Here is an 18,463-nt window from a genome sequence, read left to right as displayed (position 1 = left end):
AATCACCACAGAAAGTCATTCTGTACTAGAAGAGAACAGCAAGAGGAAGAAACCAAATATCTTGAAATATTTTCCCAGCTGCTGAGGAAAAATGTATTTTATCCCTTCATAACAAAGGGAAGGCAAACTAAGAAGAGTGTCAGCATCCATTGTTTAAATTATAAGAACATTCACACCTTATGATTATCAGAGAAACTTAACACTGAAAGCTGGGATGTATGAAGATGAATGGTTCTTGCATCATATGTAGGAAAAATACTGGTGCCTTCTGGGCTAAAAGGGGGAAGAGAAGTACAGCAGGAAGGGAAAACCTGATGTCTGCATTTTCAGGGGAGAGAGAGTGGCTCCCAAATGAATAAAAGGCAAAAAACCAGACCGGTGCCAGAGTACTGAGAGAGGAACTAGGCTGAAGGAGAACTCAAAGACCTAAGATGAAAGAGCTTAGACTGGCCAGAGAACTTAATGTGATGAATGTCTCCCTTAAAATCTCAATGCTTAGTTCCGCTTAGTTCCAAAAAGAACTGGTTTAGAAATAAAGGAATGAAAAGAACTCCACCACTTAGTCTGCACAGTGGGTAAGTGCTGTATACCTCTGTATGATTCATTCATATTGAGGCATGCCATGAAAGCATAATGTCCTTCATATAGCAAGCACATATTTAACATACCAGCCAAAGGATGATTTTATTCATCTTTAGAGAAGCTGGCATATATAATTTTGAAACAGCTCTGCCTCTCCTAAGATTCTGAAAAGCAGGGAGGCCTGGATAAAAGCTACTTAACATCTCAAAATTGAAAGCACAGAAGAAACAGTAAATATGTTTTCAAACTTTTCTGAACTGTGACTGATAATTCTGTATTCCCAAAGGATAAGACAGATGTGCTTGGGAACCAAATTATTCCCCAAATCTGAGAGGCTTGACACAACAAAGGTTTCTTTCTCAACTGTGAGAGTCCACCATCTTGGGGCTGTAACCATTTGGTACTTGAGGCTTCCCTAGTCAAAGAAGCAAGAGGAGAAACAGAAGAATCAGGAAAGTGTTTTTCATTGCCTCTACACACACTTACAGATGTAATTTCTGCTCACATTTCACTGGCCAAAATAGCTCACATAACCCTACTGCCCAAGTACAGATGCTGGCAAAAGAGGGGGAGGGTGCACTACAGTGTCTAAACGTATCTTTAAAAAAAGCCAATGAAACCACATTAAGATAAAAAAAAAAAAAAGCTGTCAAGTCAAATCAAGACATTACTTATAAGGGCAGAGATAATTAAGGGCATAGGAATTATGGACAATTAATTAATACAGACCACAACTTTTTGTCTACAGTTAATAACAATCAAAGCAACGACTTAAAATGTCCCAAGTTAAACTGTTTTTACTGTAGTCAATAAGAAATATGCAAGTTCGTTGGGGAAAAAAAATTCCAAGGTACTAAAATCAAAGAGGCATTTACCATACAAATTTTTATGTAAAAGAAGTCACAGAAAATGTTTGACTAGATTTACACAAGAGAAGCAGTCTTCACTCAGATACTTCTATCTCATGAAATCTGTGAGGGCATTTCTGTTAAAAGTTACCTATGTCAATGTCCAGGTGTTATGCTGCTTTCAGATGATCTGATGGATTTAGATAACCTCCAAGGAATGAAATTACCAGCTAACCAAAATTTGGACAAACACTAAACAATCAATTCATATAGATAATTCAATGAGAACACCTTGTCTTAAGAGGTTTTTTAAAGATTCGAGTATATTGGTAGCAATGACTGCTGTAATTAATTTAGGAATACACAGACAGGAGCCAAATTTTTTCTAAAACCATTCATTTTCTGTATTACACTGACAAATACTCTCAGCACCAACAGCTCTGTATCATAAAGCATGAGAAAGAAATTTGATTTGGACAATTTTAAGGGCAAGTATTATCAGTTAACCACAGAAACTAAGAAATTCAGTATGAACCCTATGGTACATGATGTTTTTTTCTTTTGGGGGTGGTATTGGATTTATTTATTTATTTACTTTTATTGACTCAGATACCAGAGACTGAACCCAAGACCTGGACCTCATGCATCCTAAGCACACACTCTACCACTGAGCTATACCCTCCCTCCTAGAACAAGATTTTTGACAGACCTATCCTCTAATAAGCGTATCAGATTACTGATTACAAAATATTCTCAGAAAGCTAAACTTATATTGGTTGTTAAATGTTAAATTCCTGCCAAATTTGACAATTTTAGTTTTATCACTAATAATTCAGCAGCTTAAGTCTGCAGAAAGTTTGTGATGCCATCACTTTAAAAGGTTTTCTGCACTTGTATGAGTGTGTTTCCAGAGTTCTACGAGGTACCAAAATCAACTTAAGATTTTATATTACTCAAAATCATAATTCCATCTATTAAAAATTCTTAACTACTTTAATTCCAATAGTAAATAATGTGGAAAGGATCTAAGGATGCAATAAAAACCTGATGTTTGTAGCCTCAGGAGTCTTATACCACTTATATTTCCTAGGTATATAAAATGCTATATAGTAATAATCACTAGTTCTGTTTTGTAAAAACCAATAAAATATTATGAAATGCAGTTTAAGTGTGTTAAGAAGAGTTATAAAAGAGGGAATAATCTTAGTAAACAGATTTGGAAGCCACCTCTGAGATCTTTCCTTAAGCAAAGGTTTAAATGGCTTAAAGTGGACCGAATAAATTTGACATCTAAGTACACTTTTGTTAAGTACTGTGAAAGAAACAAACAGGATACTGAAACAAAACAGGTCTGGGAAACCTCTCTCAAGAGGTCTTTTTTTGTGGGGGTTTTTTGGGGGGGGGTTGGAGGTAATTAGGTTTTTACTTAATTTATTTTAATCGAGGTACTGAGGCTTGAACCCAGGACCTCGTGCATGCTAAGCATGCACTCTACCACTGAACTATATCTTATTTTATCCAGTAACATTTTCACTATTGTCATATCTACGTATCATTCATACTCTCACTAGGTGGATCAAAAGACACGTACACTTTGGGAAACAGTATGGTAGAAAAACAACACATTTATAGACAGAAAGATTCAGATGAGATTTTCCTTCTGGCTTAGGTATTTATTTACATGCTATTTGATGTATGTCACTTAACCTCTATGAACTTGTTTCCTTACCTACAACTTGGAAGAAACCCACCGTTCATGGGGTTATGAGAGTTAAAATGAGACTGCATCATATATTCTCTGGCACATAACAGGAACTCAATACATGAAAATCCTTTTCTTTGCTAAGCAAGATGAAAATCACTAAGAGGTCAAAGATCAACTCTTTCATGAAAATTTATATTATAATTGCCTCATGCCCACAAGGTACTCTGTGGACATCCCCTTGGACAAAACTGCTGTCAACAAGGATGTCTTCAGAGACCCTGCTCTCAAACGCAATGCCTGACAACACGCTACAGTCAAGTTCAAGGAGAGATACAAGACCAGCAAGAACAAATCGTTCTTCCAGAAGCTGCGGTTTTAGACCTGTCTTGTTTCAGTCATTAAAAATACTCCCCCCTCAAACCCTTTTCTTTGGTTGCATCTTAATGAGATTTAAAAACAAACAGGAATCCAGGATGATGTAAGCATTTAAAGGAATGTTAATGTGCTTGAAGCAGTAATGAGCTAAATAAAGAACACAGAACTTAGAATCTAAACCTAATAAAGCTTTTTGTATTATCTGGCTCCATTTTTTCTTTCTAGCCCTGATATTCCATTCTTAGGCCTCATATGCTTAATCTCTTACCTGTACCTTTGATTATATATCCGAAAGAACTTGCCACCATCCAAATCTTATCCACCCCAGTGACTATATCATCCATTGCTCAAATTTTCCCTGACAACTACAGCCTTTGTTTCCCCCTTCTCTAAAATTTCTGTATCACAGAAGTTGGCAATAATCATCCCTGTCTTTAGCCCCAGTTTTCCTTAAAGCTGAACTCCTAGTAAATTCCTCTATATTAGGTATCATTTTACCATTCACAAGGGGAAACATTTCCAAAATCTACTTATTAAAAAGTTCAAGGATGGATTTAAAGAGGTCTTTAGGAATGCTTGTGAAAAGGGAAGAAGAGTATTCCTAATTATATCAACTGATCAAAATGTAACATAAAAATACAGAGGCAGATAAACGGAAAAGTGACATCATCAAGCTACAGTAAATGAAGAGAAGACAGTAAAAGGTCCATCCATAAGGTATGCACTGCCACTCAAAAAACCAACAGTTAACTGACAATATTTTAAAATGAGATTAAACTTACTAGCACTTATAGACAAATTTAAACCTAAAGTTATATTCGGTATCTCATTTGTAAAGCAGTAGTAATCTTCTAATACTGTACTTAGGCAAATACATCCATATAACTATTACCATTGTCTGTTAAAAGTTTAACAAAAATCAAACTAAAAACTATGCAGTATTGACATAGAATTTCCCATATTCTCAAACACTGGGTCTCTGGCAATTACTTACCTGCTGAACAGCTGAGAAAGCCTCTGAAGGGAGCTCTATAAAGTTATCTAGTCAAACCCAGCTGTATACCTGGAGATATGTATTAAATTTGGAGTACAAATCAAATGCTTAAATTTTTAATAAGCACTCAGTGACTCTATATTCACAATGTTTTGTTGAGGGAAAAAGGCTTGTTGCTGAATAACATATAGTGTTATTTCTATGAAAGAATACAGTATATAATGTGTATATATTCTATGTGTGTGTATTTTAGAAAACATCTTTTACATTAACGTCTCTGAAATCCAGATTTTTCTTAGTCAATGACCTATCATAAAAGGCAGTTAGCACTTTTATTAATGTATATAAAATAATGAGGCATGTTATGCTTATATGTTAGAGTCAATAAAACAAGATATGTTTGTGTTAAAATATGCAAGAGCACTTGAGCAAAGAGAAAATTCTAAAAGTATATTCAAACTAACAATAGTTACTTCCAGCGTGCTGAAATAGCTGTCAATATTTACTTGATAAGGCTTTACTATTTAACTTTTGTACATTTAATTTTAACTTTTATAATTTAAAAAATGTAAGAAGTGGGGAAAACTACATTTCACATCTTAACTAAAGTTTAAAAATTTTAAATACATGAGTTTTTGTAGTAAAAAAAAGTAATGTACTGTGTGCATTCAAAAGTTGGTAGCAAGGCAAAACATCATCTGACATACATTTAAAAAATTTTCTCCTAGAAGAAATAAAAGCAAGAATAAACAAATGGGACCTAATGAAACTTACAAGCTTCTGCACAGCAAAGGAAACCAGAAATAAAACAAGAAGAAAACCTACGGAATGGGAGAAAATTTTTGCAAGTGAAACCGACAAAGGCTTGATCTCCAGAATATATAAGCAGCTCATACGACTCAATAAGAAAAAAATAAACAACCCAATCCAAAAATGGGCAGAAGACCTAAACAAGCAATTCTCCAAGGAAGACATACAAATGATCAAAAAGCACATGAAAAAATGCTCAATATCACTAATTACCAGAGAAATGCAAATCAAAACTACAATGAGGTATCACCTCACACCAGTCAGACTGGCCGTCATTCAAAAATCCACAAATGACAAATGCTGGAGAGGCTGTGGAGAAAGGGGAACCCTCCTACACTGCTGGTGGGAATGCAGTTTGGTGCAGCCACTATGAAAAACAGTGTGGAGATTCCTCAAAAGACTAGGAATAGACTTACCATATGACCCAGGAATCCCACTCCTGGGCTTGTATCCAGAAGGAAATCTACTTCAGGATGACACCTGCACCCCAATGTTCATAGCAGCACTATTTACAATAGCCAAAACATGGAAACAGCCTAAATGTCCATCAACAGGTGACTGGATAAAGAAGATGTGGTATATTTATACAATGGAATACTACTCAGCCATAAAAACCGACAACATAATGCCATTTGCAGCAACATGGATGCTCCTGGAGAATGTCATTCTAAGTGAAGTAAGCCAGAAAGAGAAAGAAAAATACCATATGAGATCGCTCATATGTGGAATCTAAAAAACAAAAACAAAAACAAACAAAGAAACAAAAACAAAGCGTAAATAAAGGACAGAAATAGACTCACAGACAGAGAATACAGACTTGTGGTTACCAGGGGGGTGGAGGGTGGGAAGGGATAGACTGGGATTTCAAAATTGTAGAACAGACTACACTGTGTATAGCACAGGGAAATATACACAAAATGTTATGATAACTCACAGAGAAAAAAATGTGACAATGAGTGTGTATATGTCCATGAATAACTGAAAAATTGTGCTGAACACTGGAATTTGACACATTGTAAAATGATTATAAATCAATAAAAAATGTTAAAAAAAAAAAGTTGGTAGCACTATAAACTAAAAAAAAAGCCTTTCCAAGAGAACAATAGGGGCACACAAGTCAAATGCTTTAGATTCATTTATTTTGACCAGTAAATTCCATTTCTTAGAATCTCTCCTAGTCAAATAACATAAATTACAGAAAATTATATTTTAGATGTATTTCACTGCGGTGTTACTAGCAATATACTAACCAAAAATACATAATAGTTTGTCTGGACATGTTATACAGCAATAAAAAGTTTATAAGAAAAATGTCCATGATACAAAACTATGTAAAATCAGATATATAGAGTTCTATACATAAAAAGAAACCTCAAAAAATATATATAATATAATGAAATAATGAAACAAAAAACTTCTGCATAGAAAATTACAGGTAATACAAATTTTCTTTCCACCTGATTTTTCAGATTTTCCATATATAAATTTGTATAAACTGGAAAGAAAATACAGAAAATACACTGAATAGATAGTTTACCTGGAAAATATCCGAGATGCCCAAGTCAATTTTAACGCAACATAACCAACTACTATTTTTAGTATTAACTGTCCTCCTAAATTCCTCTCTGCTTCACTAGTGTCAGTAAATTTTAAAAAAATCAGATTTCTCAAGCTCAAAAAGCCTGAATGATGGCAAGTAAAAATGAGAGAAAAGAGTACATTTTAATACTTTAATCACATCTTGATTAATGAAACAAATCTACTTGGTAATCTATCCAGACTTCACTGAAGGCCTCTAAGATAGGCATAAATCTAACATTCTCTGAATCTAATTATCTTCAAAGCCATACAGAAATAAAACAGACTGCTAAACAGAATTCTAGTGTTCCAAAGTTCTTTTAGCTTTTAAAAGTGGAGGAAAGAAAATTGGGAAAATACTAATGCAGTGTGACAAAGGTAAAGACAAAATGACCAAAGAAATGTTGGCAGTAACATTCTGAAATGAAGGTAAAGGCAAAGAAAGTCATACAAAATGTACAGCAGTAAAGGATTTGAAAAAGGGGGGGGGGGCCTCTAAGGACCACGTTGATGGTATATATTAATTGTTGGGAAGAGGAAAAACTGATTTTTCCAGCAACCAGTCTAAAGGAAAAAGCCTAGGTCAAAATACACGCCCCAAAAGTCAACTACTGAAAAGGTACAGGAAGAAAATGCCATACTGCTGTATCACTGAATTCCTAGTTTCTTTCTTATCCAGCCCTTTATAAAGCTTTAGTCTCATATCAAGAAGTTACGAGATAAGCAAGTTTAAACTGTATAGCACAGGGAAATATATTCAATTATCGTGTAGCTTACAGTGAAAATATGAAAATGAATATATGTGTATTCATGTATGACTGAAGCAGTGTGCTGTACACCAGAAATTGATGTAACACTGTAAACTGACTATACCTCAATAAAAGTTATGAACAATGTATTTTTCTTATGCTTAACACTGTTTAATTCCTCTATTCCTTGATTAAATAACTAACACTTGACCATATTAAAATGGCCATCTGAAAAAGCTAGGGGGTTGAGGAATAAAGACTAGTTAATTTCAAAGCCAAAAAGAAACAAAGTCTGTCACAATGAGCAAGGGGAAAGGAGAAAGTTAACAGTTCTTTAAATGTCAAACAGTAAGAAAAATCCCACATTAATAAATGAAGTTCTACTGTTTCAGTTAAGGAACCATGCTACTACTGCATAATCTAATAAATTCAAACATTTTCCTACAACTGCATTTTACCAACTGTGAATTACACCACACAAATCCGTCCTGAAAAGAACAATGAAGGCAGTAGCCTTTTACATTCTCTTTATCCTGACAACCAGCAAAAAAGGATTAAATTCCACTCACGTTATCTGGGGGGTGGGGGTACCAGTATTTTATGTACCACCTTTTCTCCAAAATGATCAAAATATCTGGGGTCCCCATGTTTCACAGTTCAAAAAGAAGCTGTACAGGCCACAATGACCCTAAAAGTCCTGCATTAAAAGAATCACACAGAGCAAATTTGAATCCATTATTCTAAGAGATAGAAAAAAAAATAGAGAACAAACCTAGAAAGTGAAAATAGGTAAAAATCAATTTAGATAACTAAAAAAACAAAACCATCCTCTGGGGGAAAGTATTCATGTACAATCCCTCAATCCGGGTGCTTCCTTAAAAAAAAAAGTCTGTTGCCTTTTGAGGGATACTGAGGCCTCACCTTTCAGGTCTTCCAACCACAATGTTACATTGGACCATATAAAATGACCATTTTTGTAGGTCAAAAATGGCTGAACTTGGCAATTTCATTTGGCTCAACTTTGTAATTCATTGAACACAAGTAGGAATATAAACACAAATTTGGAGAATGGGAGTTCCTCTAGTAAATGAACCAGTGGCTTAGCTAACTGGAGTAGGACCCAAAGTTGTAGAAACAACCTACAGCTGAATTTAGACTTGTTTTTATAGCCCTTCACTCTGTTGGTCACAAGGCAAATATTTTAAAAAAAAAAAAAGTTTCAGCCTGCAAATTCATTGTATAAAATAGTTTTCAGAAATCTGTTATGCAGATAAGAAAAAAAGACCCTGTAACTTAGCAAAATAACTGAAGGGACAGTCAAGAGAGAAAACACAGACGTGACAGACATCCCCTAAATTTAATGACTTCTGGTCCAGTGCACATTCTACTATTTCTTGTTGCCTTTTCACTGGAAAATATACTCAAACCTACATACCCTTCTGTCTTCTTCATATAAGAAAGTTAAACACTGAATGGAAATTAAGACAGTGACTATTTAAAGCAAACTTTAAGCTATAAAACTAAAATATAAGGAACAGAAATAGAGCTTTAAGTGGTTTGGACTAATAATTTATATACAAGTATGGAAGTGGATGGAGTATCAGCTTGGGAGTGAAGATCACTGGCTTAATTGCAGTGATGTTACCTACTGTTGTCAACTTTCCTAAGGTTCTTGTAATCCTTATCTGTAAAATGGGTGGTACCTACTTTGCAGGGTTGTTTTTGAGGATTGGGAGAATGGTAAGCACCTGGAATAGCCGTCAGTAAATAGTAGATGGTATTGTTACAGTTTTATTATCAGAGAGTCAAGAAAAATAATTTTTTAGGAAACTTTTCAGTTTGTTAATACCACTTAACACTGGTAGTCAATGAAGAAAGAACATAGCTTTCTACAGTCTTTGATATGAGACAGGGGCAAACACCCCTGTGTTATATCAAACATCATTGTTATTAACTAATTCAAATTAACTCTTAATTACACACGCTAACAAGAATAATCCTAAAAGCATTTATACATTCCCTGCAATACAAGCTCCTTGAAGAGATCCTTTGTCTTATTTTGTTTACTGATGAATCCCAAGTGTCTAGAACAGTTCTTGGTACATAGTTGGCATTCAATGTGTATTTGTGCCTTTGGAACTTACTTTTAATACTTTGCATACTAAGGCTTTTCAAAATACAATAATCTTGACACTCAAATATGTACCATTTTTCTCCATCTATCAGCCTAAACAGAGGAGCCTCTCACTCTAAAATTAACTTTTATCTTCCCTAAAAAAGGAGGGGGGAATCATTTAGCCTTAAAGGTCTTTTAAATGTCCCCAATTAGCTTCTGCGAGGTAGAAAAACAAGACATCCTTTTACCCAGATTCTACAATTTTGACTGCACAAAGGTATCTTTCCTATTAGTTTCAATATGGGGGGGGGGGATCCCTCTATTAAAACAGATTTCTCCTCAGAATTGCCCTCTCAAGCAGGCAAATGTGTTCAGCTGCAGAAGAACCAAAAAGACAAGGTGCAGAGGAAGTAGAGGTAGAAAGTAAAAGGTTGGGGAGATAAATGACTTAATGTATGGGGGGGATGAAAAAGAGCTCGAAGTCTAAATCTTCTCTCAATTTTTGAAGAATTAGATGCTGAAACAAAAAAATCTTAAAATTTTGCTTTGGAATACATCAGGAAAAAAGTGACCAGAAATAGGGCTTGTACTGATACAGGAGAAGAATTATTCTATTTATTCTGATTTATTACTTTGATATATTTTCCTAAGTCTTTGAACACTCAAGAAACCCTCATCAAAATTTCAGCACTTTTATAATAATGTATTTTATAATAATGTGGAGGGGGCCTACTCTGCACAGAAAAATATTTTGTAATAATGAATACCACTTGAAAATTTACAAAAGCAAAATCATAACTGTCCTAGGTGATGCAAAGGACACACGTTTTGAAATTTTTATGGTAATCCTATTACAAATTTGTACTACTTAATTTATAATTTAGCCCATTATGATCAATAAAATCAATCACAAACTCTTAAGCAGGGCATAACATTTCTACAACACAAAGGTAGTCACAACAACCATTCCAAGGTCCTATATGTATGTCTTCAAATAACTAACCACCAAGGATTAAGTAGTATTAATTGGTAGTTTTCTTTAATCAGAACCCATTCACTGCCCAAGGCTTACACTAAGCCTTTAGAATCACATTTCACGAAATTGGCTATATGTAGTATTTTTTCCTAGTCAGTAATCTGAGACTGCTAAAACATGCAAATATTTTAACACTGATTTACTTTTACATCTTTGTACTATGGAATCTTTCATCCCAAATTCATAGACAACAGATGTTATATTTGCTAAGGGGATAAATAAGTATATCCTCCTGAATGTTAACCTGGAATTAACATCAATAGATCTATGTTAGCAGTTCAACATGGTCAAAGTATACATTATATTGCTTGGGAATAAATTTGAACAACCTTCATTGAGTAGATACGCAGTTTTTCAGGTGAGTTAAGATTAAGAGTTTTGTTTTGAGAACTAATCTTTCTTTACGCAAATGTAACTTGGAGACTTAAACCCATGAGTATGCTTGCTAACAATAACTCAAAAAAGGTAGACTATCTTCTAATATGAATACAGATCAGCAAAAATATTTACTTCATCTCTGACAATGAGTAATAGAATTTTTTCACGATACTATCTGACAATTACACTCTGCAGTTTACAAAATCCCACATATTCATAACTGTAAATTTTTGCAAGCAAGGTAAACATTATTTATCCCCATTCTACAGATAAGGAATCCAGATGATACCAAGGGCTCTCTGCACTACACCCTATCTGTCAAAGTATGAAGTAGTCACAATTCTTACTCATAGCGTAACATGTGTCCTCCAAATTTTATATATAAGTGAAGAAAACAGTTAAATTTCACACTGCTTTGGCTAGATAAAATCCTGACCTGATCACACATCAAGCATACCAGTAACATATCCACCTACCTACTGTGATGGGTCTTTGGAAGGGCAGTAAATTCAAGATTTAACTTCAAAAAAGATAAACCAGGATCATGGTTATGTGGGTCATATGTTTTCTAAACTATAACAGGATTTGGTGTTCTAAACATAATGGTCATAACGAAGCTTGGGTGATACCTCAAAATGTATTTAAGGAAAGAAGTTCTGAGCTTAAGACAGATACTGCTAATAACACCTAAATCAAGTATTTTTAAACACAGCTCAAGGTAGACAAACACAAAACCAGCACACTTGTCTTTGACACTATCAGTCAGATTGACTAGTTAGTATGCTAGCAAGCTCTATTTTCAGCAACCACCATATCCTTGACTTTTCCAGCTTCCATTTGAGGAGAGAGGAGACTCAGAGGAGGAAAGCTTTCATTGTCTTCTTAATTTGTCTTATGTCCTACCAAATGTTAACTTAATCTGAAAGAAGAAAACCAATATTCTGAGGACTCAGATCTAAGATATCTCTGTGGTGCAGTGATGACAAAAATTAGGAAACTTTCATACGAACCTAAATGAGACAACTAGTAGCAACAAATGATCTTAAGGAGGATGACCACAGGGCAAGATTGCAGCTCAGGATACTTCCAGTTTATGCTGACTGTCCCAGCACAATTGTGAATTGGCACCCCTCATGTTAAAGTATTCTGATTTGGATAAATTATGATGGCTCTTTTATTATTATGGCAAGTAGTACATTTTAGTAAACTTAAGTGAGCTTCTGAGCTTATAATTTTGTTCCTGTTTCCCACTACCCTTAAACGGATTCTGTCTGACAGCTGTCTAGGCTACTATTTGGAACACATTTGTGAATCATCTGCCAACCTTCCCCATCTCCTGAAAGTTTTATGACTACATCATTAATTTAAGGGCTGCATCCATTAAGACAAAGGTGACAGGGAGAAACTTTCAGAAGTACTTTACAGAAATGTACGGTATTAGTCATATCCCAATACACTGTAACAAACCAAAAAACTAAATGCAAACACAAAATCCCTCACTCTCAATTAATGAACTGTGCCTTGTTTTGAAAGAAAGTTTCTTTAGAAAAGCATGAAAATACAAGGGCAGAGTATAGTTCAGTGGTACAGTATGTGCTTTGCATGCACAAGGTCCTGGGTTCAATCCCCAGTCCCTCCATTAAAATAAACCTGTTTACCTCCCCTCCCAAATAAATAAAATTAAAATTAGAAAAAAAAATCATGAAGATACTTTTATCTATTTACAATGGATACCAGTCAAGTCATAAATACCAAGACATATTATGAAGCAATTGCTAAAAAATAAGCCCCCCCTGCCCCCGGAGTCAACACCAGATTTAGTTACACATAGGTCTTTGTGAGTGGCTCAGAAGAAACAGATTACTGGTCTAAAGGTCAGCAGACATTTGTTCTGGCTCTGCCATATACTCGCCGACTAGTCATGTGATACAGGGAGAAGAAAAAAAAATCACTAAATCTTCTCAAATTCATTTTCCTGAACCATAAAATGGAAGTAACATTACCTACTTCAGTGTTACATAAAGTAAAAAATTCTGTGAAAGTTGTCTGTGAAAAGTTAAGTTCTATATAAACATGCCATTATACAAAGTTCAAAAATTTAACATTTACCCTACACCTGTAATTACTGTTTAAATACACACATTTTAAATGTAAAGTTAAAAAACCCCTGCAAAATCAGCCTCATGGCCCTTTAAAAAAATTCATGCTTTCAGATCAGCTTTTTGAAGTATTTGAAACTTATCTGTAAAATTAGATACACTAATTTCCTATGCTGAAAGTTCACTTGCTATATATACCAGGTTAAAATCAAGAAAGTCTTTAAATATCTCATGTTACCATGACGAAGCTATAAAACAATTATGAAAAGCCTGCTTGTTTGTATGAACTTTCAACAGGTTTGCTTGTACTCACTGAATCCAAAATTTGCTGTTTAACTCTTGCTGTAAAGCGTTCTTCCCTATACTAGAATTCAAATGAGACCTTTTCATACATAGGTGAAAAGGCTGCCTAGAAATGTTCACAGTGAGTTTACCCCGTCACCTCAAGCTGCAATGATTATTTCATTACATTCTACAAATCTGTAAGTGAATAGAATAGACTGAAATAATGCCCAATATGCAAAATACTGTACAAAAGTCTAAAGTATACACAACAGAGCATCTACTTTAAATACAAAGACCAAAAACTACCTGTTAGAAACAATTTTTTTAAATTGCATTATCCAAGGAGGGTATAGCTCAGTGGCAGATTGCATGCTTGACATGTGTGAGGTCCTGAGTTCAATCCCCAGGACCTCTGTTAAAATAAATAAACCTAACTACACCCCCCACAAAAAGACATTGTATTAGGGAAAAAAACTGCATTATGCAATTCTGCTTACGTTTAGGCAGGAGGAAAAATATGTATTCAATAAAGTTAACTCCACTAACAGAAATAGCAATAATAGAAATTATTACTGGCCCATAGTCAAAAGAGTTGATAAATGCTTTCAAATTCATTACTAAAGTTAATCTACTCTTACCCATTTTTCCCCCCTAGTAAGACGTGTATGAAGGAGTTAATTCAAAACATGCCCCTCACCCTTCACTGACTACCAGAATAAACTAGAGGTGAAGCTATGGTGCTTTAAAAGGACAGCTCTCAAGTGGCTCAGAACCGATGCATTCCTGGTGTGCATTCACAGTGAATCAAACGTGACTGTCAAAATTTTACCCCTACTTCATATGGAGCCAATAATCACAGGGAGAAGAAACGTGAGGAAAGGACAACACAAGCACCTACTCTGCAACTCAAATGTTGTTTCTGCTGACCTTCTACTCTCAAAAAATGCAAAAAGTACTCATTTTTCTCCCTCTATATTCTCCACTTTTCTTTACTAACACGGTTCACGCAGCATGGGAAGTTAAGACTTAGTTCTGGAATGCTAAAAGGTGATGGGCTTGCTTAACATGGCTATGAATGATATAAAAACTATTCCTTAGACTACTTTTTTGTTACATGATCAGATATTGGGTTTAACTTCCAAGTGAACAGTCCTAGCCCCAAACTTCAGTATTTCCTATTTGCAACCTCAGATTGTCCTTTTCCCCAACACAGCTTAGCTGTTCCTCCAATACCATTAAATAATCCTTATCAATTGATTCCAATTCCCCAGGACAGAGTTAAATGATGCAACAAAAAAGCTTAAATATTAGGTTCAACACAGCATGCAAAAGAGAAGACAAAGGTACAGCAGGAACAAAGAGAAAAGCCAGTATTTATATCCAAACACCCCAAAGCAAATTCAAATGCACTCTTCACCTTCTTTCACTCCCCACACCTGATAAATTATTTGGTAACTAAATATGGAATCATCTTTTGTCACCACAAACAAAACTGAATTACAGCACCCAATAAAAGAGTGAACACTCCTACAGAGGCTGATTCCCAATGACTGCCTTCCTCTTCCTCCTTTCCAATGAATCTCTCCCTATCTTGTGCCAACAGTCACAGGAGTTCCTCCCCACCTGGCAGATCCCTTTGAAAGAGACACCTAATGTTTAAACAATATTAAGGGTGTAGCTCTGTTTAGAGTCCTGAGCTGAATAACCAAAAAGGCCTTTGGTCAAAAATCCTCAACATTGAATTCCAAAATATGGTTACCGCTGAACTGTCATTTATTTGGAAGCTACAATCATTAGCTTCCAAATCAGTTGTTTTAAAACAAGTTCTTTAAAAAAAAAAAAAAAAAAACCTTCCTCCACGTCCTTTTTGGTGATCACAGCAGGTTTACTCAGAGCCTAAATCCCTACAGAAGAGAAGGCACTCAAATATAATTTCGAGTTTCACGCCAAGGGCACTGGTAGATTGAGGGTAACCTATTTGGAGCATGAGGGGAAAGAAGAAAAAAACTTCATTACAAAAACTTCATTACACCTACATTGTTTGACTTCTAAACACTGAAATAAAGACATATCTGACCTTGAGCTGTACTTCTCCATCTTACTCCTTTCTCCCTCCCAGCAAGAACCTATCAACACAAATACTGAATACAATTAACAATTAAAGGATTTACAAAACGAAATTTAGTGATCTTTCCTAAATTTGAGTTTGAGATCTTTTCTCCCAATTTTCAAATTCCTGGATCTTAATTTATGATGATACACTGGGACTAGCCCTGAGGCTATTCACATGACCAAACTGGCATTCAAGGAAAGCAAGGTCCCCACATGGAATTTTGAAAAATTAGTGGCTTAATTAAGAAAAAGTCTAAAGATCACTGAAACTTGATTCCCCACCACAGTGTTAAAACCACAAAAACCATATATATGATTTTTTGTTTTGATAATACTAGTTTAACGGATGTAGGAGTAATTCAAGCACCTAGGTCCAAAATGGGGGACAGGGGAGAGGACCCGGGACGGGAGGGGCAATTTAAAAAAGCAGCAGCCTGGGACTGACTAAACAGACAATGGTCATTTCGATAAAGTTCTGAAAAATGACTAAGGAACCTTTGGGGCAAGGGAGCAATGAACAAAGAACAATTGTTCAAATCTGTACATAAGGCCATTTATTTAATATGGAGAAAAGAAAATAGGATCCGCTGGGATCCCCATGTAAGTAATCCAAAAACCCAAACCTCTCCTGAGTGCTCGGGGGTAGGTTAAGATCCCCAATGAAGTACGAACACGCATTCCAAGCCACGGAAGTCAACCAAAATACAGTTACTGTACATTATTTGAAAAAACTTTATTTTTCAACAGGTCTTTCCATCCGTCATAATGCTGAATGTAAATAAGAAAGTCATCGCTTAAAAGAAAAACGGTAGACTGAGGCACAGGCATGGGAAAGGGACGATGGGTCATGATCTCCTTGTTTCCTGTTCACTGTTTCAGTGTTCCATCCACCAGAACCCACAGCTTATGTAGACAGAAAATGACTACAGAACTTCAGGCTCTCTGGGATAAGTCCGAAGAAAGGGAGCGTAAGGGACGTTTTTCTAGACACCCCCCAAAAAAGGCGACGTTGAACGGAGCTTAAAAAACCCCGCTACAAGGTGTGCCTTCCTACGGAAGGAAATCCGATCGTAGCATCTCAGCTGGCCTCCGCCCAAGGATGAACTGCAGTGATTCCCATTCTCTCCCCTTCCCCCACCCTTCCCCCAGACTGCCCCCCACCACAAGCCCAAAGAAGCCCTCCGCCTGCAAGGGTTCTCCTTTGTGAGACTCCACAGCCGCCGCCCCACATTGGGCCTCCGGGGAAAAGCCACCGCCCCCACCCGCCATATTTCCCTGAAAGGCGCCCGCGCTACAGCTCTCTGTCGCCACTCTCCCCCATGTGGCGGGTGTTTCTTCCCCCATCACCTCACCCAATTGTTCACCATGTCCCAAGACCGGCCCAGAGGCTCCCCTGGGGATTGCTCACCCGGAGACAGCACCCGCCATCTCCTCCCCCTCCCCCGCCCCGGGACTCGCCCTCCCCCCAGCCGCCATTTTACAACCAATCCCTCCACCCTATCGCCTCAGACTCCTAGCTCGCGAGTGTCTGCAGCCGAGGACGCCGAAGGGGTCAAATTCCTAGGCCTGCAGCCTCCCACCAGTCCGGGAGCCCACAGGCCATTTCCTGCTTCCCAAATCCACGTCCCTGGGCCAGGCTCGGAGACGATGCCGCCATTTTGTCTCCTGCTCCCGGCCTCTGTGGGCGGTGGCAGAGGGTCCGAGAATTCCAGCCCCCCACTGCCCCCCCAACTCACCGTCGTATCGCTCAGCCTGCTCGGCCAGCTTCGCCTGGTACACCAGATCCTCCCGATCATCCATAGCGGCAGCGGCTCCGGCAGGGTCTGCGCGACGGATGGAAGCGGATAGCGTCTCCGACGGTCTCAGCCTCTTGCTCCGCGTCCGGGCAGCAAAAATGGCGGCGCCTCAATCCGGGACTTCCGCCTGCGCACGCGGACAACTGCTCAGCTCTATGGCAACCGCTCCCTGGCAACTGGCGCGGGGGGCGGGTCCCGGAGCTCGGCGCCAGAAGAGGCTGGAACCGGCTGGACGCCCCTCCTCCGTGAGCTCAGCAGCGGCTGAGGCGGGAACTGCGACTGCGGGGAGAGAGGACGCCCCGAGGGAGGCCAGGCGAGGCCAGCCTGGACGGCTCCTGAGGAGAGTGACCGGGAAGGCCTGGACTGTAGCCAGAGAAACGAGTGGCTTGTAACGGTTTTTGTAATGGGAGGCGCTCCTCTCTGAAACCCGTTTCTCTCCTATTGGCCCTGTTTTCTCAGCCAAGCCCAGTCCTGGGCCTTATTTAGACCCTTTTAACTCCGGGGTAAAGAGCTGGGCCCAGTTGTAGCTGACAGGGGAAGGAGGACTCTGGTTTTAACACCTCAGCTTCACCTTCACACTTTGCAGTCTTCTCCCCTTTAACTTTCTTTTCCCACTTAGCCTCACCATGGGTAGGAACAGGAAATTTGTTAGCGCAGCCTGGTCTGGAGTGCAAGGTGCAGAAGAGTGGGACCAGGATCGGACTGAGATCCAGGAGGCAGGAATGGGAAAGGACCTGGTCTGCTTTGCTTCCCAGTGGATTCCCAGCACTTTGTACTCAATATAGTATATGTTGCAAGACTGAAGCTCGAGTAGTTAGAACACAAGCTGTGTGGTAGGGTCTGCAATAAACGTGGAATAAAAACGTTGGAACCAAATTATGCAGATCCTTGAGTAGCAAGCTGAGAAGTTTGCACCTTATTCAGTGAGCACAAGGAAGCTATTTTTTTATGATTTTTGTCATGGAGGATGACACCATCATAGCTACACTTTTAAAAGGTT

The 18,463-nt window shown here is 37.6% G+C and overlaps 1 protein-coding gene across 1 annotated transcript in view; it reads right to left on the bottom strand.

The window, feature by feature from the left end:
• The window catches only part of YWHAE (tyrosine 3-monooxygenase/tryptophan 5-monooxygenase activation protein epsilon), a 36,833-nt gene extending 19,253 nt beyond the window's left edge, over positions 1-17,580 (bottom strand). Inside the window, exon 1 of the mRNA XM_010978914.3 lies at positions 17,404-17,580. Within this exon, the coding sequence (XP_010977216.1) occupies positions 17,404-17,467 (64 nt within the window). The 5' untranslated portion in view covers positions 17,468-17,580. The remainder of the gene's footprint in view (positions 1-17,403) is intronic.
• Positions 17,581-18,463: the final 883 nt, after the last annotated feature.

Source organism: Camelus dromedarius, chromosome 16 (assembly GCF_036321535.1).
Source record: "Camelus dromedarius isolate mCamDro1 chromosome 16, mCamDro1.pat, whole genome shotgun sequence".
Classification (NCBI taxonomy): domain Eukaryota; kingdom Metazoa; phylum Chordata; class Mammalia; order Artiodactyla; family Camelidae; genus Camelus; species Camelus dromedarius.
This window is presented reverse-complemented; position numbering and strand designations above follow the sequence as displayed.